This window comes from Mustela putorius, unplaced genomic scaffold, assembly GCF_011764305.1.
Source record: "Mustela putorius furo isolate JIRA1106 unplaced genomic scaffold, ASM1176430v1.1 tig00000151_pilon_pilon_pilon, whole genome shotgun sequence".
Classification (NCBI taxonomy): Eukaryota; Metazoa; Chordata; class Mammalia; order Carnivora; family Mustelidae; genus Mustela; species Mustela putorius.
The window spans coordinates 12,627,305-12,654,741 of NW_025421296.1; the positions used below are offsets into that span (position 1 = coordinate 12,627,305).

At 40.2% G+C, this 27,437-nt stretch overlaps 1 protein-coding gene across 1 annotated transcript; it reads right to left on the reverse strand.

The window, feature by feature from the left end:
• On the reverse strand, positions 1–27,437 carry MRPL15 (mitochondrial ribosomal protein L15). The gene is made up of 6 exons (XM_045075786.1): positions 27,347–27,437; positions 6,378–6,901; positions 5,213–5,367; positions 4,241–4,406; positions 1,119–1,242; positions 1–664 (listed from the first exon to the last, which is right to left on the reverse strand). The coding sequence occupies exons 2-6, from the start codon at positions 6,720–6,722 to the stop codon at positions 327–329; spliced, it is 1,128 nt and encodes a 375-aa protein (XP_044931721.1). The 5' UTR covers positions 6,723–6,901; positions 27,347–27,437; the 3' UTR covers positions 1–326.

The window sequence follows — 27,437 nt, forward strand, 5'->3', positions numbered from 1 at the left end:
TCCCATTCCACCTGTACATTTATTCTGATTTGCAAGAACAAAAACACAAGACCTGGACAAAAAGATCATGAAAAAAATGAACAAGAGATACCCTAAAAGTTACCATTTTCCTCTGGCAGAAAACCAGGGAATTTGTTTCTTTAATTGAGAAAGAACTCAGACAGATTCAGTTCCCCTATGTAGCCCTTCCTTATTCCATTTTTTATTTCAATTTTAGATAAAAATAGAAGACAAGATGTCTTATCAAGACAAGATGATGAGAAATATGTATGTTTCAGTCCATTTTCTTCCAGAACTTTTACAACTCTGCTTTCTTGGAAGGAAATTCATGAACTGTAATACTTGAGGAGATTTTCATCTGTAGGTTTTAGGATTTTCTTATCTGCCATATTCACCACCCATCCAGGCGCAAGACCAAAGAAAATCTGCCTTGGATCCTTTCGAGTACTAAGCATTTTGAAGAGTTCATCTTTAGTGATATCAGGTAAAACATAGCCATACTTCTTGGCAAGTTCAAGTCTCGCCTCAGGAAATTTGGCAGGATCGGCCAGGTAACCACGATTCTTTGCATCAGTATAATACGGTACCAGTGCTTCCGGCGGAAGCATTCGTTTTGGAATGGGTTGTCCACGTAGAAAGAATGGAACAGGTTTGCACAGAATTTCTGAAAAAAAATTAAATAAAAAAGAGATACAAATAATGGCTATACACATATGATTTTATTTTTAATTATTGATTTCTGAATACTGCCAAGAACTTCATTCCAAGAACTTTTTTTTTTTATTAAATAGGTTTATCTTAAGTAAGCAAATTGATATACTTCATTTTCAAATATTTGCATCTTGAAAATCAAAGTTATCCCTGGGTTACCAACAATTACTGAATTTCTAAACACAGGTAACATCAAATGGAAGTCCCATATTTAGAAACAAAAAACTTTCTTATGACATACTGACTGAGGTATATTAGAAGAAATCACACCATTAACAGGAGGCCCTAAAACAGAAATCTGAGGTATCCAAACCACAAGTCAAAGAGCTGGGAATACTTTTAAAATCCTCAAGTAAAAGCTGGTAGGAGACAAAGAGGGAGAAGAAAGGGACTGCAGGACACCTTACCTAGACTTCTGGGGTCATAGAAAGCTGTAGTAACAACACCACCATTTTTTTCGATTGCAGCAATGGCTAATTCTGAAGCCAACTGTACTTCAATATTAACTTTTGCCGTAAAGGTGTCAGCACCCTGTAATAGGTCAAAGCAAAGTCTGTTTGTAGACAGCTTGGCTAAAAGTAAGCATGGCACGCTTCCTTTTTACACTGCATTTTCTCCTCCAAAATGCTTATAATGCAACAGTAAATACCTCTGCATTAAGGTCCTACCAAACAACATGCAGTTGTTTTTTTTTTTAATATGTTTTTAAGCCACTTTTTTTTGCCAATTTTCATCCTCCATAAGCAGGGATGACTACATTTTCATCTTATCTATTTAGCAAATAGCAATATAAGCATCCATCCCCAGCACTTCATTAATAGTAGACTATTTAATCCTCCTAACAACCTAATGATGAAATTATTGCTAGGCCAACTTCATAGATGGGGACACCAAAGCACAGAAAGGTTAAGTAACTTGTCAAGATCACACAGCTAGGATTTTTTTTTTTTTAAGTTTTATTTATTTCTTTTAGAGAGAGAGAGAGAGATAAAAAGAGTGAGTCTTAAGTAGACTCTGTACTGGGCACCAAGCCCCACATGAGGCTCAATCCCAAGACCCTAAGACCAGGACCGGAGCCAAAACCATGAGTCAGGAGGCAAAACCAACCCAGGCGCCCCTCACACAGTTAGGATTCTAACACAGGGGTCTAGTCACAGCACCTGTGTTCTTAAACACAACATTCTGCCATACTGAAATGAAAAAAAACCTACCTTCCTCATCCTTTAGTTAGCAAAAGACCAAGAGATTATTAGGGGACAAGCGGGCTGGAATCTTCTGAAGAACAAAACCTTTGACGACAGGGGCACCTGGTAGGCTCAGTCAGTACAGCATATGACTCTTGATCTTGGGGTTGTAAATTCGAGTCCCATTTTGGGTATAGGGATTACTTAAAAATAAAATGTTGAAAAAAAATCTGACAACAGGGGCGCCTGGGTGGCTCAGTGGATTAAAGCCTCTGCCTTCGGGCTCAGGCCATGGTCCTGGGGTCCTGGGATCGAGCCCCACATCAGGCTCTCTGCACTGCGGGGAGCCTGCTTCCTCCTCTCTCTCTGCCTATTTGTGGTCTCTCTCTGTCAAATAAATAAATAAAATCTTTAAAAAATAAAAAAATTTAAAAAAAAAATCTGACAACAGTATCTGACCTTGGAGGGATCAGCCCACTCTAGGAAAAAAGGCATAAGAATACAACAGAGATTCACTTTACATTTGCTATTGATTTTATTACAGACTCTAAAGGACTCTAAAAGAGTCTACTTTTCCCTAGTACAGTCAATACTAAAATATATAGAACTGAACTTTCCAAAATTCTGTTTTTAGTCACTTTTATTACGATGCACCACATTTTACTCTAATTTCAAAACAGATTCTAATTAAAAGATGCTGGTATTATCACTCTTTTTGTGATGATAGAATTTTTCTGCTATTGTGGTGGTTGAAACAAGCTCGCTCCCAATCAAGTTCCTTTTATTAATTATGAAGTTTTCATGTATTTCAAAAATATTCCATCAGTGCTAAGACACATTTTCTCACATTTTTTTCCATCCATGATACTGGCCTGCATTTTCAGAATCAATGGCCCCTTTGACTCAATAAAATAAGGTCTTGTCATATTATTCGTGAATTTTAATAACTACTCTAAATTGCCCAACTATTTCCCTATTCTTGGGCATTAGAGTTAGTTCCAGCATTTTCAGTATTATAAATAGCATTTTTAGGAATGTCTTTTTATTAGTTAGATTTCTTTTACTATTCCTTGAAAACATATGTTCTGAAGTTGGTAATTTTGTGCTGAAAGAGTAAAACAGTCTTATTACCCATTACTTATTGGAAATCAAATCCAGAAAAGGTCAACCAATTTACAGAGCTACCAATGATATGTAACTAACTGTACTTACTCAATTGTTGCCCTGGTATAGTTTTCAGGATTATTTTCCTTATTTAATATAGACACATGCCTGAAAACTGTTGGAATGTAGCATTTATTGGCTAACAAAGTCAAAGATTTTTCCTTATTAATTTACATGTGTATTCCCTTATATAGCCAGAATAGAATACTGAGACTTGAGTATTTTGTATTCTCTTTTCAAATCATTTTATTTGGAAAACTTTTATCCATGAAGGTTCACTTTTTCAAAGGACTCTAAAAGGTTTTTCCATAAGCACATGCTTCCCTCTAGTGGACACGACATTAATTACATAACTGTATTACTGACTTAGAAAAAACAAAAGTATTAATGAACAAGTTAAATTGTTGATGAAACTCTTGGCTAATTTCTATAAATAGAAAACTTTGTTGCAACTGGAACTGGATTTGATTCATTCCTTTTCTCCATAACTAATTATCATGATCCAGTATTTCCAATAGTGAAAATATAGCAATGAACCAAAGTACTTGTCCTCAAAGAACTTACATTACAGTGAAGGAGGGAGTGAAAACATAAATGCCCTACTTGATAATAAAGGTCAGGTATTCATATATTCAAAGAAAAGTACTTTGGGCAAGGTAAAGCAGACAAAAGTATGACTGTTGTGGGGGGTAGAGGGCGGTGGTGAGAATTCTTTTACAAAAGGATGTCAAAAAAGATCTTCCTGATAGGGCACTTAACAGAGAACCAAAGGGACTGAGGGAGCAAGCTGAAAAGATACATGATAAAGAACCCCAGAAACAGAGTACAAAGGACCCTCAGTACAGCATGCCAACTTCCTCAAAATACAATCACTACGGGGCACCTCGGTGGCTCAGTGGTTTAAGTCTCTGCCTTTGGCTCAGGTCACGATCTTAGGGTACTGGGATCGAGCCCCACATCGGGCTTTCCACTCAGCGGGGAGCCTGCTTCCCCCTCTCTCTGCCTGCTTGTGATCTCTCTCTGTCAAATAAATGAATAAAATCTTTAAAAAAAAATACAATCACTACTATGTAATGGTGATATGACAACTCAAAAGAAAAAAATTTAAAAAGCAGAGTACTGATTATATGAAATTCAGATAAAGCCTTCTATTAACACCAAAAAATCTAGCCCAGACTTACCTCCTCTACCAGCTGGACACCATAATCCCGTTTAAGTGGCTGGACAGTCACACCTCTCCCATTGACAAGCTGAGTTAAGTCAATAGGCTGATTAGGATCCACTCGACCCAAATCAATTAGATATTGCAATCTATTGAGACTCAAAGGCTGATACTGGCGTCTGAAGCTACAAAACAAAGTAACAATTGGAAAACTCAGTCAAGCTTATCTTCCTATAATTTCTTCAAATCAACTCAAAGCTTTGTCCTGTATTTTCCTCCATCAATTTAGATGACTTAACAAAATAAAACCCTCCTGGGACACCTGGGTAGCTCAGTGGGTTAGGGTCTTTGCCTTCGGCTTAGGTCATGATCCCGGGGTCGAGGATTGAGCCCCATGTCAGGCTCTCTGTGGGGAGCCTGCTTCCCCCTCCAGCCTGCCTCTCTGCCTACTTGTGATCTCTTTCTCTGTCAAATAAATAAAATCTTAAAATAAAATAAAATAAAACCCTCCTGAGTACAACAGAAATATAATATTGCTTCATTTTTGCTAGTGAAACAAAACTAGTATTTTTATTTCACTAAAATAAATTGCCACTCTAAGCATTTACTTCACTCATTTAAACAAATTTGTCAAAAATGTAACCCTTTATTCAAATGATGCATTAATGGAGCTTAAAGTAACAAGAGTAGTTTTCCTTTACTGAGTGACTAAAATTTTCCAAATTTTTATATATATTGTTGCTCAGCCTCTAACCAACCACAGAAGCAGGCATTCCTATCTCCATTTGCAGGTCTGAGTACAAAGTCTGTGCTTTTTTTCCTACTAATCCAGCTGAAATTTCATTACCAAAAATGTTTCAGAGAAACAGCAACAAAAGTTTGTTTCAAAGTGAATTCAAATTTCTACCAAGCTATTTTTTTGTTTTGTTTTGTTTTGGTGACTGTCAGTGAAAATTAGGGATTTTTACTTTAAAAAACAAAGCAATCTCACCTATGACCTTCATTAAACCCATATTTTGGGATTCGAAGGTAAAATGGAGTCTGGCCTCCTTCAAAACCCAGTCTGGGCCGTGTTCCTCTCTGACGCTCTCCTTTATGGCCTCGACCACATTTTCTACCTCTTCTCTGACCTCTTCGTCTTCTTTCCTAGGAGGACAGAAGAGAGTTTTGTATGATCTGCAGCTGCATTTTTAAATTGTATTTTATCTTTTCACCAGATATTTTTTTGTGATGCCATTCATTTATTCAATCAATCAGTACTGGCTAACACTACTATGTGTCAAGCACTGTTCTCGTTTCTCTAACCCCCAAACACTCTTAAGTTAGCATCTTTGCCTCTAAAGAGGTAGTGAATTCTTATAACCAAAGTCCAAGCTGTGTTTCAAAGGCAAAGTCCCAAGGAGGAGATGGACGTAAGAATTCTGTGATAGACTGCAACTGAAAAAAATCCTAGAATCAAACATCCCCAACAAACAAGGTTTATTCCGTATTCCAAAACATTTATTTTGGAATTGTAAATACATTAGCGTTATGCATGTATATTACTGAAACATTAATTTGTACAGAAAATATTTTTCTAAAATTAACTTTCTCTCACTTCCTGAAAACAAGGAACTGATTCCTTAAAAACGACAGTATATCCCCGTGACTGGCTCGTCAGTGGGCCAGGCAAGCGACCCCTGATCTCAAGGTTGTAAATTAAAGCCCCACATCGGATACAGAGATTACTTAAAAATAAAAGCTTTCAAAAATTAGATAAATAAAAGGCAGTATGTCAACAGCTTTTCTATGTATATCCAGTGATTTGCAGAGGCATTTACCCTAGTCAGTTAAAATCTTTCCCACGAAAATAAAGATACTAAGAACATACTTCATTTTAAATTCAATTTTCACTGAGACTATCATTTTGTAGTTTCTGTGACTTCACTCCTCCGCCCTAATTAACGCAATTATGGTTTAAAATATAAAACTTACTAAGAATTGGGGCCATATGGGAAGACTCTCCTCTGTGCAGTTAAGGAGAACAAGGGCTCGGCAACCCTAGTTCATCCCAACACCCTTTTGGAAAAAAGAGCCCCCGAAAACGACTGGGAGGGAATGGCCGCTTCCATCGTCCCAGCCCCCAGCGATTCCCCGCACCGCCACCAGCTAGTTACCGGTTTCCTGGAGCCCGGATTCGGCTTTAGGTTGGCTAAGCTCACACGGGGCAGAGCCCGGAGCAGGTCCAGGGCCCGAGCCCCTGCGCCCTGCACCCTACCAGCCATTAGCAGCAGGGCCAAGCCCCTGCAAGGTCGCGGGGGTGGTCTCAGAGCCCACGTGGTCTCTCGGAGCTCCTTTACGGCCGCAGCACCGCCCCTGTCGTACCGCAGGAATTGCTGAACTTTCTGTCGCACGCCGCGCCAGTCTCCCGGAGTAATTGGATAGCTTCGGAGGTTACGCAACATTGTTGTCTCAGTGTTCCTCGGCGTTTCTAGTGTTTGGTTCACTGGTGGTGTGAGCATAGTTGCAGATCGTGCGTTGGCCCCGTCTCTGAACGTACGTTTTCTCCCGCTTCGTAAATGCACGCATTGAAAACGCTGTGCGGTAGGGAATCTTTGAGTCCGTGTTTGGCCTGGAATATTTTGTCCTGGGGTCTTGTAGTCCTTATGAGGCAGTGTGTTTTCTGAGCTCCACGTAGAGCCTGGAATAAAATAACGTGAGCGCTAAACCATTAGTTTTGAACTTCGTTTTAATTACGCGCTATGAGATACGAAAATAATACCCAAGATCCAGTTTTTTTAAATGCCTGGCAGGGGCGCCTGGGTGGCTCTGTAGGTTGAGCATCGGACTGGTGGTTTTGGCTCAGGTCACGGTCTCCCGGTCCTGGGATGAGCACCGCCCCGCCCCACCCTGGGCTCCTGCTCAGCCGGGTGTCTGCTTAGTTTTTTTCCTTCCCTCCTGCCTCTCCTCCCGCTGGAGCGCGTTCGCGCGCGCGCTCGCTCTCTCTGGAGTAAGTAAATCTTTAAAAAATAAAATAAAATGCCAACCTGTGAATAAGACTTAAACTGTACATTCTTTTCCCTGTTTACCTACAGATATTGCCTTGGCGGAAACACTGAGATAACTAACTTCACTTACTATTTAAAATGTTAGGAGCCATATGGGCGCTGTGCGTCAAATGCGTTGAGTCAGCCTGATTAGAGTTCTCTGAACCACCAGTCCTAGAGGTAGATGTTTGTATTTTTTACACTCGGGGAAGGTAAGGCTCGGCAAAGTCAAGTAGTTGGACCAAGATCTGACAACAAACCGCAGAGCCAGGATTCACTTGCACTGCCTCCTTACAAAGTAGTAGGTTTTTTTTTTTTAATATAAAATTGCAGCCCAAAATACATACCATTATTTTCACTCAAAAAATAATCAGCTTCCCTATTTTTGTTTTAAGGGAGTATAATACAGAAGACCATGTTCCTTTTTTATTCTTTTTACATTTCACTGTCTTAATGTGGAGTTGTTCTTCTGTTAGTGATAACGAATAGTGAAGGTGAGAAATAAACGTTTGGAGGAGAAGTACTATGTTTGACTAAACCTTTTTGAAGTTATTTGAAATGAAGTGTAAAAAAAAAAAGGTGCGTTTATTTCTTTAAGCAATATTTATGAGCAAGTCACTAACTTGTTCCTAAGAAATATACATAGATGAAGTCAAATAGGATCTTGCTCCCAAATCTAGGAGAGGAAACTTAACAAAATTGAGTATTTTTTTTTTTAAAGATTTTGTTTCTGAGTAATCTCTACACCCAACATGGGGCTTGAATCCACAACCCTGAGATCAAGAGTTGCTGACTCCACCAACCAAGCCAGCCAGGTGCCCCCAAATTGAGTATTTTTTAAAAGGTAAAAGAGTGCCTGGGTGGCTCAGTTGGTGAAAACTCTTCCTTCCATTCAGGTCATGACCCTGGGGTCCTGGGATTGAGACCCAGGTCCAGCTCCCAGCTCAGCAGGTAGTCTACTCCCTCTCCCTCTGCCCCTTCCCCACTTCCCCACTCGTTCTCTCTCTTTTTTCTCACCCCCCCCCAAAAAATCTTTCTTATAAAAATGAAAATAAAAGTTAAATGAAAAATACAAATACGACCGTGAAATAATACACAGTACAGACTATATGGAAATACAAAAGAAAATACAGGAAAATAGGAGCTAGTTCCTGACTTGAAGTGCCTCAATTCAATAAATTTTATCTTTTTTGTTGTTAGAAATTTCGTACACTTCTGGGAAGGAAACCGCAAAATATGTTGCACAATATGCCCTAATCTGTAGAAAGAGTCAATTATTTTCTTCACCTAGAAAGTCATTGCTTGCATTAAGTAGAGTGTTAATAACATTTTTTAATCAGACAAAAACTTTTATTGAATAAATGAGATACAGGAAACATAAAACTATGTGCTGCATTTCTTGGAAGTAGATGTTCTTCAATGTGTAGGTTACATAATGTTATTACTAGACATCAGTTAATAGTGGAAATAATTGTTAATTGTAAGCTACCTATTTATCCCATATCCAAAATGTTTATGAAGCATATAAAACTATCAATTGGATGAGTATTATCTGTGTTGTACAAACATAAATTAAGGTTGTGTGGTAAGTCAGTCAGTCATCCTAACCTTCACCTATATAAGTATACACCATCATTATTGCATGAGAATATTTGTTAAGCACCTGCAAGACTATATTTTTAGGGGTCATTTTCAGGAATCAGTTCGTTAAGCACCTCCAGAACTGCGATATTACAAAATGCCCTATTTAAATCTTCAAGTAGACCTCATAATAAGAAAACATCTCAATAACTTTTATCCTGATTTCAGCCTGAGTTAATAATGACTACTGAATCATTATATAAAAAGAATGAAATGAATCCTGTAAAGATGGTATGATTCAAAATCCCTTGGGAAGGCCTCTTTCCCACACTTCTGAATAATCTTCCTCCACTTATCCAAGGGTCTTTAACAGTCTAATACAGATTAATTCCTTTGAACTCATTTAAAATGAAAATTCTCAAAGTGAATAGAGAGTAAGAGTTGGGGGGTGAAAATAGAGGGATAAATCCATCATACAAGGTACTTTACATGAACCATATGTAATAGACTACTAAGTGAAGAGTCTGATCCACTGAATTTACCTCTGTTTCTGAGATGAAAAAGTAACAAAACAAAAACATGCACATAAAACTCTCTTCCTAAGTGGAATAACACATTAAAGAGTATTTGGCAGGGATGGGAACAGGAGGAAAAAATTTTTAGTTATTAGATCATTACTGACTTTTAGTATGAGCCAAGAACAAGACATTTTTAGAATGAGCCCAAGAATAGGCTTATTTTGTGTTTATCAAAGTTGAGAATCAGAAAAAAATGGAGATGAGATTTCCTTAGTGAAGAGGGGAGGAAGTCAGAGCGGGGAGTGAGTGTATCCCTTTGATATTGGGAGGAAACAGTACCCAAATGGCTGAGAAGTGGACATGGAAAGGGGATGGAAATAAATGTCACTTTGATAAAACCTACCAACTTTTATCAAAGGTTGGTCCTGACATAGGTCTTCATTCACACTTAAATAGTTCTTGCTTTAATTTTATTAAAGTATAAAAGCATACATTTGTTTGGAGAAAAATAGTATAGGAAGAGTTTCTAATGAGAAACCAGAATTCTCCATAGACAATCACTTTTAACTTTCCATTTTTATTTCATCTGGTGATTGCCTCCACATTTATTTTATTAAAATATTTTTTATTTTTATTTATTTATTTTTTAAGATTTTATTTATTTATTTGACACAGAGAGAGAGAGACACAAGCAGGCAGAGAGGCAGGCAGAGAGGGGGCTGGAAGCAGGCTCCCCACTGAGCAGAGAGCCTGATGTGGGGCTTGATCCCAGGACCCTGAGACCATGACCTGAGCCAAAGGCAAAGGCTTAACCCACTGAGCCACCCAGGCACCCCTGCCTCCATATTTATAATTTAAACTACATCACTAATTGTTTGATCAATTTTTGACATTGTATATTCACCTGTCTTAAGATAGATGAAGACTTAGATCATTTAAACTACTTTCTAGTATTTTAGTTCTACCACGGTAAATGTATAATTCTTTTTTAAGATTTTATTTATTAGAGAGAGAGCACGAGTGGGCGGGGCAGAGAGAGAGACTCTCAAGCAGACTCTGTGCTCATTGCAGAGCCCGATTTGGGGCTCCATCCCAGGACCCTGAAATCATGACCTGAGTGGAAACCAAGAGTCAGATACTTAACCCACTGTGCCACCCAGATCCCCAGTAAGTCTGTAATTTAAATAACGTGTGTACTTTAGGGGCTCCTGGGTGGCTCAGCGGGTTAAAGCCTCTGCCTTCAGCTCAGGTCATGATCCCAGGGTCCTGGGATCGAGCCCCGCATCGGGCTGTCTGCTCTGCGGAGAGCCTGCTTCCTCTTCTCTCTCTCTCTGCCTGCCTCTCTGCCTACTTGTGATCTCTGTCTGTCAAATAAATAAATAAAATCTTTAAATAAATAAATAAATAAATAAATAACGTGTGTACTTTAAATATCTATTGCTCAAATTTTCAACTATCAAAAGTATACAGCAGCTCCTTACTCCATGTAAGATGAAGATACTGACACATCTCAGCTCTCACACTTTTTTGCTCCCTCTACTTACAACTTCTTCTAGCTACATATTTTCTTTAACATTGTCATGGATATAAACAAGAAGCTACAACAATTACGGTACTTGCTCTCTCTATAGAGCAATTTTCAGTATTTTTCTCTTTCGGGTCCACAAAGAACTGGCTTTCAGACTGATAGGCTTTCTTTAGATTCAAGATCACAGACCCCCAAAATGGTCATCCTATCCCAGTGTTCTAGAAAGCTTACTTTTTCAGTCTCCACAATGACTATTTTGTACCTTCTTTCTCATCCAACGAATTTCACTTCTAGTTTAGAAAAAGAAGTCATGGGATAAGTCATTTTCCACATCCCATCACCAAATGTTTAATCCTTCCTTTCATTGCATATATCCTCTGTATATTAATTATACCTCAATAAAGCTAAAAAAAAATTGAAACTCTGTTCTCTTAAATGAGTGCTGTGGTGCCTGGATGGCACAGTTGTTTTAAGTGCCCAGCTGTTGGTTTTGGCTCAGGTCATGATCTCAGGGTCCCAGGATCCAGCCCTGAATGAGGTAGAGTCTGCATGAGATTCTCTATTCCTCCCCCTCTTCCCCCTGCCAAATAAAGAATTTTTTTAAAAGCATGCTTAGAAGTTTTCAAGGCAGTTGACCATTTTGTCCTCAAAATACTTTCTTTGTTCGGTTTCTGGATAGCCCACATTTTTGGTTTTCTTCTTCCATCCTGGTTGATCTTTTCCCCTTTTACTAGGTCCTCCTAATCTGCCCTCTAAATGTTGAAATTTATCTTTTCTATGCAGATATTCTCTCAAGGTGATCTTAAATGATTTATTAATTCTCAGGTTTATATCTTCATCTCAAATCTAAGTTCAACTTGTATGTATCCAGCAGCTTAATTGATATCTTGACTAAGAGGTCAACAGAGGATTCTAGATTTCCAACTCTTTTCCATAGTCTCCCCCAAACTTCTTTGCCTTTATATTCTCCACCTCAAAAATGGCACCTCCACTTCCCTAGTTATTAAAGCCAAAAACCTGAGAGTCATTCTTTATGCCTATTTCTGTATTTTTCCACATGAACAAGCCTAATCTCTTTGACCCACAAATACCATGCTGATTCAACCCACCACCATCTTGCCTAGAATAATGCTACAGCCTACTGATGATCTCTTTTTACTTCTACTGCCACCCCCTTCCAGTCCATTCTCCAAAAGTAGTCAGAATGCCATTACTTTTCAGGGGCTTTACATTGCACCTGAATAAAATACAAACATCTTACCATGGCCTATGAGAATCAGACTGGTCTGATTCCTTCTTGTCACTCTATCCCCAAAATGCTGGGGATACTTCAGTGAATGAAAGAGGTAACTTATGGAGTTGTCGGGGGGTTGGGGAGGGGAATACAATAAATAAGTACAAATAAATAAAACTATTTCTGAGAATAAGGAGTACCATGGAGATAATTAAAAAGGGGATTGTATTATGGTTTAACTGGTATTTCTGGTGTCTTTTAGACTGAGTGGTCAAAGGTTGCCTCTCTGAAGGGACATTTGAACTGAATGACACAAAAGGATTTTTAACATCTTCTAAGCAAAAGTTTATTTCTTAGTTATATTATAATCTTACTGAACATCAGCTGGGAACTCTGGTCCTTATCTAGGACTAATTCTAGGACTAAGGATGAGACAGCAGACACATCCTGAAACTTGAAGGTTGCTGTGACAAATGGAAAGAGGATTCTGGAGGGTCTGACACAGAATGGAAAATTCTGGTCTGGAAGTGACACTTTTCTTTTCCACCTACCGTGTATTGACTGGAACTACTCACATGACCTCACCACCCCCCCACCAAAAAAAAAAAAAAACTGGGAAGTGCAATCCTACCATGTCTTAGAACATAGAAAATCATAAATATTTGTTATTTATTCATTTATTTAGAGCATGTGGGAGGAGCGGAAGGAGAGGAAGAGAAAAAGTCTCCAGCAGACTCCAAGCTGAATGGGGAGCCCAACTCAAGACTCAATCCTAGACCCTGAGATCACAACCTGAACTGTAATCAAGAGTCAGATGCCCAACCAAATGAGCTACCCAGGCGCCCCCAGAAATATTTGAAAAAACGTTAACAACTACCATAGTCCTTCATGTTCACAATGGAAAATAAAAAAGAAGGCAAGGCACAGATACATGCTTGGTAGTAGCAAGAGTTCTCCCACAACTATATAATGTCATGGTATTGCTAGGTCCGGTCCCTCTGGTAGTTGTAGAATAGAAACAGAAGACAGTTTGGTGAGCCTTTCCAAATCTTTCTGGTATCCAATCCTAAGACTGAGGAAATGGTTTCTTACTATTTTATAGAGCTGGAAGAATGAATCCATAGAATGTTACCTAACTCTCCCTACTAAGGATTTCAGTTTGCTCAGATTCAGTCAAGCTGCCTTAAATTATCTAAAAGTTATGAACAGTCTGGAAATATATATACTCTCCATAACAACATTTCAGAGCAAAAATCAAATAAATGAACACAAGACTGGATCATTGATTTTTTTATGACTAATTTCAAGGCTATTTCTTGCATATTACACATACATTTGGAGAGAGAAGAAAAGTTTCATTCAAGGTTATAGATGCCACTAAGACATTCATGTTGTTTCTTTTAACTTTTTCATGGTTCCTTCATCTTAAAGGAGAAAAAAAACACCTTAACCCTTTGTCCTGTTTGAACTCTTTCGATTATGAAATATTTCAAGACTGATGTTAAGTATAACAGCAAGCTGAATACCTAGGTATCTACCACCCACCTTATGAAATAAAATAGTATATATATATATATATATAGAGAGAGAGAGAGAGAGAGAGAGAAAGTTGTCTTTTTTAAATAGTCACATTCCTCTTTCTGCCAGCTTCCCCAGAAATAGTCACTACTCTGAGTTTAGAATTTATCCTTCCTATACATTTCTTTGTACTTTCACTATACCTCTATATATTCATTATCAATATATAATACTTTGAGATTTTGGCTTCTGGAAATGATGGGGTAAAAACAACTGAATAATAATTTTTAAAAAGAACAAGATTTTTCTTGTCAGCACACACAACTAACCAACCAGAAAAAATATACAGCATAATGGTTTTCAAATATTAGAAAACAGGCACTTCTCTGAGGAAAATGAAACAAAAGATTTGAACTATATTATTGCTCCAACTTATAGCCTTCTTTCCAGGCTACTTGCAGGGAGAAGTACCCAAACAGAGCCCTTAGGTCTCCCAGAGGTGAAGAGACAGAGTTCATACAGGGAAAGTTTACTAGCATTTATAGAATCAAGTATGAGGGATGAGAAAGCTGCACAGGGAGAGCTCCAAATGAGCACTGGTCACACATGTGTTTGAAGAAACTACTTAAGACCAACCCCCCACCCCCCAAAAAAAGACCAGGAGAAAGATTCAAGCAGAGCCTTTTCAGAGCTCAGACAGGGCTAGGAAAACTTTATGTTATCACTAGCACAGGCACACGTGCTTACACACACACACACAAATCTCCTACCACAAAGACTTTCTCAAAATGATACTAAGTGTTGGGACTGAATTAGTCCTATACTATAATGGACCTACCTAGCAAAACAAAAAAGCAAGCCTCAAAGAGACCAACTGAACAAGTAAATTAACTGCATTTTAAAACAAAGCCTAAAAATATTTCAGGTAAAAAAATGCAGAAACTCCAACAACTAACAAAATAACAAAAATGAAAATTCATAATATTTGGCATTTTGTAAAAAATAAAAAAATAATAAATTAAAAAAAGAAAATATTACCAGATATGAAAAGAAGCAAGAAAGACATGAAATTTCAAAACCAATCAAGGGGCACCCAGGTAGATCAGTGGATTGGGCCTCTGCCTTTGGCTCAGGTCATGGTCTAGGTCCTGGGATAGGCCCCACATCGGGCTCTCTGCTTGGTGGGGAGCCTGCTTTCCCCTCTCTCTCTGCCTTTCTCTCTGCTTGCTTGTGATCTCTCTCTCTCTGTTAAATAAATAAATAAATAGTTTTTTAAAAATTAAAAAATAAAAACCAATCAATACAGGGACGCCTGGGTGGCTCAGTGGGTTAAAGCCTCTGCCTTTGGCTCGAGTCATGATCCTAGGGTTCTGGGATCGAGCCCCACATCAAGTTCTCTGCTCTACAGGGAGCCTGCTTCCCTTCCTCTCTCTCTCTGCCTGCCTCTCTGCTTACTTGTGATCTCTGTCTGTCAAATAAATAAATAAATAATCTTAAAAAAAAAAAAACCCAGTCTATATAAATAGATCCAAGGATGATAGAAATAATTGGCAAAAATGTTTAAACCTTTAGAATAAATATAGTTCATATGTCCAAGGAGGAAGGTTGAGCATTTTAAGGAGATACAAAAGAGGCTGGAAAAATCTATTTCCCAACAATGTAAATATACTTAACCCTACTGAACTGTATACTTATAATGGTTAAGATGGTAAATTTTATGTTATTTGTTTCACCACAGTTAAAAACTTTGCTAATCTAAAAGACAACCAAAAAAAAAAAAAAAAAACCCCACAAATAAATGTCTAGAGGTAAAAAATAAAATGTCTGAGAAGAAAATGGTATGGCTAACATTACCAAAAAGTTATATACTATAGAAAAATATTTACTAACTTAAAGCCTTAATAGAAATCATCTAAAATGAAACAGAGGAAAGACAGGAAAAAAATATATCAGTGAGCTGTAGAGCAACAACAAGTATCCTAACATTAGATATAATTGCATTCCCAGAAAGGAGAAGAGACCATGGGAAAAGAAATTTTGAAGAACTAATGGATGAAATTTTTCCAAATTTAATTAAAACGATTAACTCATATGTCCAAGAAGCACATTAAGCTCTGAGCAGAATAAACTAGAAAACACTACCAAAGTACCTGATAATTATATTGCTTAAAATCAGTGATAAGGAAAAAACTTAAAAGCAGCCAGAAATACAAGACATGTACAGAAAAATGAAGGTAAGAATGACAACAGATTTCTCTTTGGAATGACTGAGAACCAGAAGACAATGAGACAACACTATTAAAATGCTCAAAGAAAAACCATAGCCACCTAAAAATCTATATGCAGTAAATACACATTTCAGGAATCAAAGTAAAATAAAGACTATTTTAGACATATCAAAGCTTTAACTCATTTGATTAAATGTTTGTACGTGATGTGAGATAGCTGTCCAACTTCATTCTTTTGTGTGTGGATATCCAGCAGACAACTAAATTTTGACAAAGATACCAAGGAAATTCAAAGAGGAAATTATAATCTTTTCAGTGACTGATGATGGACAATCAGCCAAATGCAAAAAGAAGTCTCAATCATCATTTTATACCACATGACAATATTAGTTCAAGATTGATCATAATAAATATCCTAAATATAAGAGCTAAAGTGATAAATCTTACAGAAGAAAACATAGGAGAAAATCTTAGTGATTTGGAGTTAAGAAAAAATTTCTTAAATTCTAAAATCAAATACATAAACTATAAAAGAAAAATTGATAAATTTGACTTTGTGAAAATTTAAAACTCCTACTCTTTAAAAGACATTTAAGGAATGCCTGGATGGCTCAGTTGTTAAGCATCAGACTTTGGCTCAGGTCATGATCCTAGGGTCCTGGGATTGGGCCCCGTGTGGGGCTCCCTGCTCTTGGGAGGCCTGCTTCTTCCTCTCCCACTCCTCCTGCTTGTGTTCCCTCTCTCACTATCTCTCCCTCTGTCAAATAAATAAAGAACATTTTAAAAATAAAGAAATAAAATAAAAGACACTTAAGAATTAGAAGTTCAGTCACAGATTGGGAGAAATAATTTTTTTAAAAGATTTTATTCATTTATTTGACAGACAGAGATCACAAGTAGGCAGAGAGGCTGGCAGAGAGAGAGGAGGAAGCAGACTCCCTGCTGAGCAGAGAGCCCAATGTGGGGCTAGATCATGACCTGAGCTGAAGGCAGAGGTTTTAATCCACTGAGCCACCCAGGCGCCTCAGGGAGAAAGTATTTTTAAAACATGTATCTGACAAAGTGTTTGAATCTAGAATAAATACATAATTCTTAAAACACAATAATGTTGAGACAACCCAGTTAAAACATGAACAAAAGATTTGATCGGATATGTAAAATAACTATTTTGGAAAATATTATGCCAAGTTTTTAAAGACTTAAAGCTTCACCTTCCACATGATTCAGCAGTGCCACTCCTAAAAAAAATGTGAGTTTATGTTCACATGAAAACTTATATAAGATTGGTAAGATAGAAGCTTTCTTTGAAATAGCCGAAAACTGAAAACACCATAAATGCCGACCATGTGTGAAAGGTTAAACAAATCATGGTATGTAATGGAATGCTACTTAGCAATTTAAAAAATGAACAATGGATGCAACAGTATGGCTAGATCTCTAAATAGTGAGGCTGAGTGAAAGAAGTGCTAGAAAATGCAAATGAATATATTGTGACGAAATAATCAGAGGATTCCCAGGGATGTGCCACAGAGGGAAGAAACAGAAATAGATTATAAACTGGCCCAAGAGAACTTTTCTTTATTATTTTTTTTAAAAGATTCTATTTATTTATTTGAGAGAGAGCAAGCATGAGAAGGGAGGAGGCGCAGAGGGAGAGGGAGAAGCAGACTTACCCAAGAGCAGGGATGCAGAGCCCAGGTCCCTGGATCATGAAATGAACTGAAGGCCAACACTTCATGGACTGAGCCATGCAGGCGTCCTGATCCCAAGAGAACTTCTGTGTGCAATGGCTATGTTCATTATTTTGTTTGTAGTGATAGTTAGAGGAGTATATAATAAAACAAAACTCATCAAATTGTACACTTTATATATGTGCAGTTCATTGTACGTCACTTTAGATTTCAAAACTGCTGAAAGAAACAATACATTGTAACTTAGTGTGTTTTTTAAGCCTATTGTAGAGTTTTTTGTTTGTAGTTTTTTAAAAATTCAATGTTTTTGAAATCTATTCATGTCACCATATTACCTATATTCATATATTTTCACCTTTGTATAACATTTCATCATATGAATATAATAGTAAATTCATCTATTTTCCTGTCAATGAATGTTTAGGTAATTATTGGTTTTTCACTCTATGAAGCGGTGCTTTTAATATTCCTATATGTCTCTCTGTGCATATATATGTAAGGGTTTCTAACAGAGTAGGGCTGTTGGTCATAGCTACTGTTAACCTTAAAAAAACAGAAACTGCTAGTTATTTTACCAGCAAAAGATGGGTTTATTCAGGAATAAAAGAGAATTATAATCTGGGACAAATAAGCTATGGCAAAACCATAGGCAAGTCCAGGGAACAAAGAAGGGGTGCCCTTTTTTAAGGAGAAAAGAGGTAGGTTGGGAAGGTTGTTATAAACTGAAAGTTCATTGAATAAATTGGGAATTTGACTTCCAGGGTCTTCTGCGTTTTTTGCACTGTTGGGTGGGCAGGGGAAGGTAAAGAAAGTGGTTCTTCCTTAGGCTGGTCTAGTAGAGGAGTATCCACCTGCAAGAGAAAGTTCCCATAAGGTCCAATCTGTGTCTTCTGTTGGGTCTGCAACTGACTAGAGTGTTAGGGCAGAGCTCCACCTGCCAAACCCACCCATTCTACTTTAGTGAAGTTTCATGTTACTAATTTTCACAATACACACATCTACAGCTTCACTAGAACTTTCCAAATTGCTCTGCAGTTTCATCCAAGTTTATACTTTCATTAGTAGTGTACACAGTTGAACCATGTTCTGTTCTTTCCCATATTACTGGTCTAAAGTAGTAAGTTGTTTAAATTTGCATTTCTTTCATGATTAGAAAAGTTGGGTACTTCCTTTTTTTAGTCATTTGGATTTCCTCTTCTGGATATTGCCTAGAATTTGCTGGGAGATGTAAGAGGAGAAATGGAGGAGCCATCTGAATTTTCTCTCAAATGTAGTCAGTTATTCTGATATCATTTGCTGAAAAACTGTCATTTTTCTACTGATTGGAAATGTCATCCTTAATGTATGTGTGTCTTTTTTTTTTTTTTTTTTTAAGATTTAATTCTGTTCTGTTCTGTTCAAATAAATCCAAGCAGGGTAAGTGGGTGGCTTAGTTAGTTAAGTGGGTAAGCACCTATCTTTGGCTAGGATCATGATCTCAGGGTCCTTGGTTTGAGCCCCACACTGGGCTTCCTCCTCAGCAGGGAGCTTGATTTCCCCACTCCTGCTCACCCTGCTTGTGCTCTTTCTGTCAAATAAATTTTAAAAAATCTTGAAAGAAAGAAATAGAGAAGGAAAGAAAGAAAAGAAAGATATCTGAACAAGTAAGGAAAATCATAAAATGATCCAATCTACTCATACTTTCTGACATTGGTAATTTACTACTGTAACTTTTAGATGATGTTGATGGAGAGGGAAAATACTTATCCTCTACTCTCTTAGGTTCAGTAACTGATGACTTCTAAGTTGAATTGACAAAAGACAAATTAACAGGAGAAAGAGGCTTGTTTCATATGTATATGTGGGGGTGGCTCACAAAAATGATGAGAAAACTAAAAAGAGTTGGGGCACATGGCTGGCTCAGTCAATGGTGCATGCAGCTCTTGATCTTGGGGTCATTGAGCTTAACCCCCACATTGGTCTTAGAGATCACTTAAGGAAAAAAAAACTCTAAAGAGGTGGTCAGATATGTAGGCTGTGTACCATTTTAAGAAAGGTAAATAACTTTGTGGAGAAATAACAAGACAAAGGAAAAGGGTTTTGAGCTTCTAGTGTAGTAAATTAGGGAAAGGTAAATCAGTGGACAAACTAATGGAAGGCAAATGTTATTTTGCAAAGTTTGTTTGTGAAAGTCCACTTTGGTTCCAACTTTGTCTTCTGTGTGGGTATAATACTCCTGCAGAAGAGATTTATGGCTGTCCTCATTTCTTTCTTTTTCTTTTGCAAAATTTTACTTATTTAGAGCAAGAGAGCATACACATGCCAGTGTGAGCTGAGGGAAGGGCTGAGGGAGAGAGTGAATCTCAACAGGCAGACTCTGAGCATGGAGCCCAACACAGAGCTTAGTATCACCACCCTGAGATCCTGACCTGAGCTGAAACCAATAGTCAAACAATCAACTGAGCCACCCAGATACCTCGGTTGTCCGTAGAAGTTTCTGTTATTCGTCAGATAAAGGAAAGTCCTAGAGGGCTTCTTTCTTCATCTATTGACTCTCAGTGCCCTTAACATAAAATAATTCATATAATAAAATGCCATATTTTCGGGTGGTATATTCTGATCCCCTTCAATGTCATGCATTTGGTAGGGTTGGTAGCTCAAATTACTGTATTTCTTTTTTAATATACCTGGATTTTCCTGCATGTCTATTCTCCCATGTGTATGAATTTTAGAATAATTTTATAAAATTGGAAAATTGGACTGGGTTATTACAAAATAATTATTACTGTATAAGTTATTGGGATTTTAATTGGGAGTACATTGTATTGATAGTAATTCTGAACAAATTAATAACCTTATACTATTGTATCTTCCTGTTGGGTCCCCCAATGTTGGAACCCCAATGATGGGTCCGTGAATAAAGGAGCAAGACTAATACAAAGCGAAAGTCAAGCAAAGCTTTATTTCACACCAAGCATCAAGAATCAACCCGACTGTCAAACAGACCAGTCGGGGCCACCCTTACAGAGAGGGCGACCCTTCTCTGTTTCACAGACTAGCTTTTATAGAGCAAAGGCCATGTGGTTGGGCTTGGCCATGCACAGGTGGCCAATGAAATTGTAATGCACAGAGAAAGCTACACAGTCATGCTAGGTGACGAATTGAATTACAATTTACCCTAGTAGACATCGGAACCAGCCTATCACCTTGGTTAGAATTGGCGCCCAAAAGGTGCCCAAAGGGCAGGGCCCATACCCCTTGGTAGCTAGGAGACATTATGTGCCCCCACTAATTGAATACCTCCACTGGTCTGACCCACCCTTGTATTTGGACTTTGTGACCTGGGACTGGTTTCTGGGACTTGTTTTTAAGTAAGTTCCCCGGCGGGGGGGTTGGGTGGGGGAGGTGGTCAGGGTCAATGTTAGTTTTACCACAAAATGGAAGTTTGACCGGGGTGGGGATGCTCTGGCTGAATATGCCCTTAAGATTCCCCACTTTTCTTTGGATATTACTCAAATCTTTGACTTTTCAGCCAGTTCTATGTCCCTTTTTAATGGCTGTTGGACTATTCTAATGACCCCAGTGTGATTTACCCAGGAACAGCATTTCTCTCTTAGGGCTGTGCAGAGCCCCCTCTTTTTAGAAATAGTATGTCAAGCCTTTCTCTATATTTCCCACCTATATTTTAACAATAGGAGCAACAATGAACTCATTGTTTCCGAGTCTTAGCTTTAGTCCATGATCGGCGGGGTCCATCAGCAGCGGCATCCATCTCTGGGGATCATCCTCATCCTTGGCTCCTTTGGTGTGACCTGCAAAAATCCAGGTCCTGATGCCTCCTACTTTCACAGCCATGGGGGGGGTCGGGATGACAGCAAATGGTCCTTTCAGCGAGGCTCCAAGTTTCCCACTTGGTGGCAGCACATCCAAACCAAGTCCCTGGGTTGGTAAGGATGTGGCTTCACCTCCCTCTCTGTCCCAATGTGGGCAGTCCAGATCCCTGCGTGGCCTCTTTTTAAGACAAACTGCAAAGCCTGCAGTGGCTGGAGTACAGACCGATCAGTCATTTGTGCTAGGACAACCCCTTGTAGCCGAGGGTAGAACAGAGTGGTGTCTCTTGAACATTATTTCAAATGGGGTCACCTTGTTTAAGCAGGGTGTACATCGCACCCTGAGGAGGGTAAAAGGAAGGAGATCCACCCACCCACCACCAGTCTCCAGAATTAGTTCTTCCAAGGTCTCTTTGAGAGTCCGGTTCATTCTCTCTCCTTGCCCAGAGCTCTGGGGCCGGTAGGCACAATGTAGTTTCCAATTAGTGCCTGCGGCCTTGGCCAATGCCTGCGAGACTGAACTCACAAATGCAGGGCTGTTGTCAGACCCAATCGCAAGAGGTAACCCATACCTCTAGTAGCCTTTTGGCTACCACTCCTGCCTTCTCATGTTTGGCAGAAAAAAAACCTCTACACAGCCTACCGTCCATATAGATGTTGGCGGTCTTACCTTTGGCCATCTATAGTGCCTTGGTGAACATAATCAGCTCCGCTTTTTCCGCCGAGGTTCCATGTGGCAGGGCTGTCGTCCAGAGTTCCTGCTCAGGAGAAACCACCACAGCCTCCGCGTAAGCTACTCCCTGACCATGTAGCTACTCCCATCTGTGGACAGAGTCATTTCCGCATCTGGGAGGGGAGCGTCTCTGAGATCCAGCCTTCTTCCTGTGACCTGGGTTAGGACCTCTCCGCAGTCATGTGGGTGGTCAGTCAGCATCTCTGGCAGCAACGTGGGTAGATTTGGCACCGCTGGGGGCCGGAAAGTCACTTATGGTTCTTTGAGGAGGAGGGCCTGATATCCCGTCACTCAGGCGTTTGTTATCCACCGGTCTGGTGGGGTCCGGAGAAGGCCCTCGATAGTGTGGGTGGTGATCAAGATGAGATTTTGACCCAAAGTCGATTTGCCTGAATCCTTGACCAGGATGGCCATGGCAGCAATTATGCGGAGACAAGGGGGGAACCCAGCCGCTACTGGATCTAGTTTTTCGCTAAGATAGGCTACTGGCCTTTGCCAAGGCCCCAGAGTCTGGGTCAAAACTCCCTTAGCTACCCCGGCCTTTTCATCCAAATACAAGTGGAAGGGCTTGGTAACATCTGGGATGGCCAGTGCTGGGGCACTCAGTAAGGCTGTTTTTAAGAGTCCTCCCTTAGTCAGTTCGTAGAGAGGTCGATCAATCTCCACAAACTGTGGTATCCACAGCCTGCAGTAGCCCACCGTCCCAAGAAACTCCCCTACTTGTCCGGACGTGGTGGGGCGGGGATATCGGGTGATCACCTGTATCCTGGACTCAGACAGCGAACACACTCCCTCATGGAGATCAAAGCCTATAAAAGTGGCAAGGCTCTGACAAAGCTGTGCTTTTTTTTTTTTAAAGATTTTTTTTTTTTTAATTTACTTATTTGACAGAGAAAAATCACAAGTAGATGGAGAGGCAGGCAGAGAGAGAGAGAGGGAAGCAGGCTCCCTGCTGAGCAGAGAGCCTGATGCGGGACTCGATCCCAGGACCCCGAGATCATGACCTGAGCCGAAGGCAGCGGCTTAACCCACTGAGCCACCCAGGCGCCCCCAAAGCTGTGCTTTTTTGCTGACACCTGATACCCTTTTCCAGCAGTCTGTAAGAGAGCTCTCGCCACCATCACCGCCGCCCCGCCAGCATGACCCATAGTCCTCAGCGGCTATTTCCACTATTCCCACTAACTCAGTCAGATTCGTCCTTTCAAATCCTTCAATTTTCTGAAGTTTCCTCCTTTTATCTGGGGCTGACTGACTGGCAAAGGCAAGATCATCTAAACAAGCTATCGTGCAACTTCTCTGAGGTTTACCTCAAGGTATCTAGCTTAGGTAAACAAACATTTAAAGACCATCAAATCTAGAATTTAACATCTGCAAGGGTGTGTTATTAAAACTAATTTTTCTCTCTAAAATAACCCTCATTTCCAGAGATAGCCAAATCAGGACTAATTCATTTGAAAAACAAGTCCAGTTTTAAGAAACTTGGCTTAATTATTTACATAAGCTCAGCAAGAACAGTAAGTAACCATATAGATCTTTTAGAACCTGCTCTGCTGGAACTTTTTATATGAAATCTCTAGGTTGACCTTTTAGTAGCCTCTCCAGTCCAGAAGCCAAGCCATGAACTTGCCATCAGACATGGCTGCAATACCTGTTGATTTGGGCAAATTCTTCTTCCTGAGGTCCTTGTAAAGTTTTTTCCGGCGAGATAAACACAACACCAGGCAAAGTGGGTGCAAGGCAAGATTTATTAAAAACGCTCTCTGGCGAAGTTTCAGGGCTCAGGAGAAGGGGAGCCAGGAAAGTTGCGCAGGGAGGAGGTGGGCACCCTCGGGCGAGGTTCCGCCACTCTGGAAAGCAGAGTGGCGGAAGTCGCACCCAAGGCAGGGAGGAGGGGGCTTTTAAGGGGTCTCGGAGGAAGCTCAGGGGTCTTTTGGAAGTTTCCCTTATTTGGATATCCCGCCTGCTCATCGGGATCCCATTGGTCCACGGGAGCCCGGGGCAGGGGTCTCAGATTCCTGCTTGGGCCTTTGTTCTCCTGTCCGAGCTCAGGTCTTGTGGCGGGAACTTTCGCCATCTTTGGTAGCCCTTCCTGCCAGCCCAACAGTCCTGACCTTGCCAGGGAGTGACATTCTTTACTCACCTGGTAAGGCTGCTGGGAACTCTGTAAGCAAAGTATCAGGCCAACTGTTCCAAAGGGCTTTGTGGTTCCAGGTTTTGTAAAGTCAACCTTAGTTCCTCTAAGCTATCTGCTCATAGCTGAGTCCTTTCAAATATGCCCTTCGAGTCAAAGCCTTGGTAAAATAACCAGTGTTTCCAATGGTTTCCTGTTACAAGGAGAACAGATTCTTATTGAACTTATGCAAATGATTGATTGCCACGGAAAAATGAATACTTACTAAGACCTTTTGGTTTCAGAGGGTTCAGATAGAGAGAAAAGTTGAATGCCTTGATTCGTTTACAAATGAGTACTTTTACATCTCTGTAAGTTACAGACTTAACTTAAGAAAAAGTTTCCCTAGTCTGGAAGAGCAAACATTACAGAACGAGTCATGTTTAAAACATTAAGAGACACAACATTACAACTTCCTTCAGTTCATCTAGTCCCACATTACTAATTCTGGTTTAGGCCAAATGCAGCTTTTACTTCTGGAAATTCTTACCCATTTCAGTTCCAGGATTTTAACATATCAAAGACCTGTATTTGTCCTGAAAGTCTCCCATATGAATTTCCTTTAAAGGGCGGAATCCATCTTACAAGAGAATTAAAACAATTACTAATGAAAAAAACTCAGGATAGATATGGTTAAATATCAAGTGATGACCCTTATCAAAACATTAAAATTTTGGAAAATGTAAAGAACCTCTAGAGTAGTTACAGTATTTACCCAAATGTAACCCAAGGTTTATCATTGGTTTAGCAGTCCTCCCAGAGAAACTTAGCATCTCAAGGAAAAGCCTCAGGAGTCAAAGAGATCTCATTTACAACTCTGGTCAGGCAAAGAGAAAACCATTTACATTTTTTTAGAAACACCTCAATTATTAACCAATTGTGAGCTGTTAACAGAATTCAGTTAAGCACAAAAGAGGTTTACCAACAGATTTCAAAAACACAAACCTAGTTCCAGCAACCAGCCCTCAAGCATTTTATCCCATTTGGTTTAAAGTTTCAGGTTAGCAAAGACTTTGAAAGCTACTTTAACAATTACCAATTAAAATCCTGAGACAGACAATTAACCATCAGTTTAGTCATCTCTTTGCTAACAGGTTTCAACAGATTTCAACGGGTTTTAACAAATAACACGAGCTTATTTGACCTTAAGTAAAAACTCTGAAGTTTCACATTTATTACTGTTAACTCAAAAGACATGTTCATCCTAATTAACCCGAAAACTTAACTTACTTCAAATACTGATTTACGTTCCACCTGGGCCCACGCCGCTTCGAATGTTTACCTGAGACCCGGGTGGGAAGATCCGGGGTGGTGGGTGTTAGGTCCGGGGGCGCTCTACTTGTTTCCCGACAGTGAAGAACAGAACAAAGTGCCACCAGAAGGCAGAGAAAGGGTTCCCAGTTCTAAAGCTAGCTCATCAATCAGCTCCAAGAGAGGAGCAGATGCCATGCTTTCCCACCAGCAAGGGGGAGGGGCTAGGCAGTCCACATCAGGCCAGAGAAGGCAAAGAATGTCTCCGAAACAGCTCCAGTTATAGCCCTTAATACACGAAATGAGGGAGGGAGAAGCCCACATCTATTAGGAGGAAAGGAGAGACGAAAGTCCGAGTCCCCTTACTCTGCTTGCCCCATTCCTTCAAACACAACAGCACAGCACAGCAGACTACAAAAAGACAAGACAAAGACAACCGCAAACCCAGCGGCCCTCACCCAGAGCCTGCCGCGGGTGGGGGTTTTCTCTGTCCCCTACAGACGCTCGCCAGTGGGGATTTTATCGGTCCCCTAGGAATGAACAACACAACAGGCAACAAAAAGACACGACAAAATCAACTGCAGACCCAGCGGCCTTCACCCAGAGCCTGCCGCTGGCGGGGGTTTTCCCAGCCCCCTACAGACGCTCGCTGGGATGAGCCACAGAACAGAACCAGAGGCCCTCACCCAGAGCCTGCCGCTGGAGGGGGTTTTCCCGGCCCCCTGACCGCCTACGGCAACTCCGACCCCTAGAGACGGTCTACCAGAAGAGGGATGGGGTGTCCCCGCATCCACTCCAGCCCTGGAGAGCATGGCTGCATCCAGGTTCTCCCTGGTGGGCCATACCTGGAACTCCACAACCAGACAGACAGAACCAGACCCAGAAATTCTGATGCTGGCTCAGTTCTCGTCATTTAATCCCAGACGAGCCCCCAATGTTGGGTCCCCCAATAATGGGTCCCCCAATGATGGGTCTGTGATTAAAGGAGCAAGACTGATACAAAGCAAAAAGTCAAGCAAAGCTTTATTTCACGCCAAGCATCAAGAATCAACCCGACCGTCAAACAGACCGGTCCAGGCCACCCCTTACAGAGAGGGCGACACTTCTCTGCTTCATAGACTAGCTTTTATAGAGCAAAGGCCATGTGGTTGGGCCTGGCCACGCACAGGTGGCCAATGAAATTGTAATGCACAGAGAAAGCTGCACAGTCATGCTAGGTGACCAATTGAATTACAATTTACCCTAGTAGACATCGGAATCAGCCTATCACCTTGGTTAGAATTGGCGCCCAAAAGGTGCCCAAAGGGCAGGGCCCATACTCCTTGGTAGCTAGGTCCTATTCACTTACTTGACATTTCTGTGTGCTGATGGCTTCATGGTTTTCCTGATAGAGGTCTGGTATATTCTTGCCCAATTTTCCTGAATATATATCTATATATATTTTTTTAAGATTTTATTTATTTATTTGACATAGACAGAGATCAGAAGTAGGCAGAGAGGCAGGCAGAGAGAGATTAGGAGGCAGGCTCCCCGTCAAGCAGAGAGCCCGATGCGGGGCTCGATCCCCGGACACCGAGATCATGACCTGAGCCAAAGGCAGAGGCTCAACCCCCTGAATCACCCAGGCGCGCCCCTTAATTATTTATTTAAAACTTCTATCATGAATATTTTTTCTTCCATTAGTTATTCTAACCAGCTAGTATTTGTAGCTAGAAAAACTACTCATTTTTGTATATTGATTTAGTAATTAGTGATTGTTGCGAGCAAAACCCCTACGTCCCGCCAAGAGGTCACAACGTGTAAAGAAGAGATAGAGAGATGGATATGATGTAACTCACTTGATCTTCATTGGGACGAGGTCCGCACCACTATCGTGGCCCGGTCACGGTCCGCTGACGTTGTCACGGAGAAGGAGATGTCGCCTCACAA

Coding starts and splice junctions, on each gene's coding strand:
- MRPL15 (XM_045075786.1), bottom strand. CDS start 6,722: ATGCTCACACCACCAGTGAACCAAACACTAGAAACGCCGAGGAACACT. Junction 5,368..6,377: donor ATCCGGGCTCCAGGAAACCG/GTAACTAGCTGG, acceptor CTGTCCTCCTAG/GAAAGAAGACGAAGAGGTCA. Junction 1,243..4,240: donor GTGTCCAGCTGGTAGAGGAG/GTAAGTCTGGGC, acceptor GACCTATTACAG/GGTGCTGACACCTTTACGGC.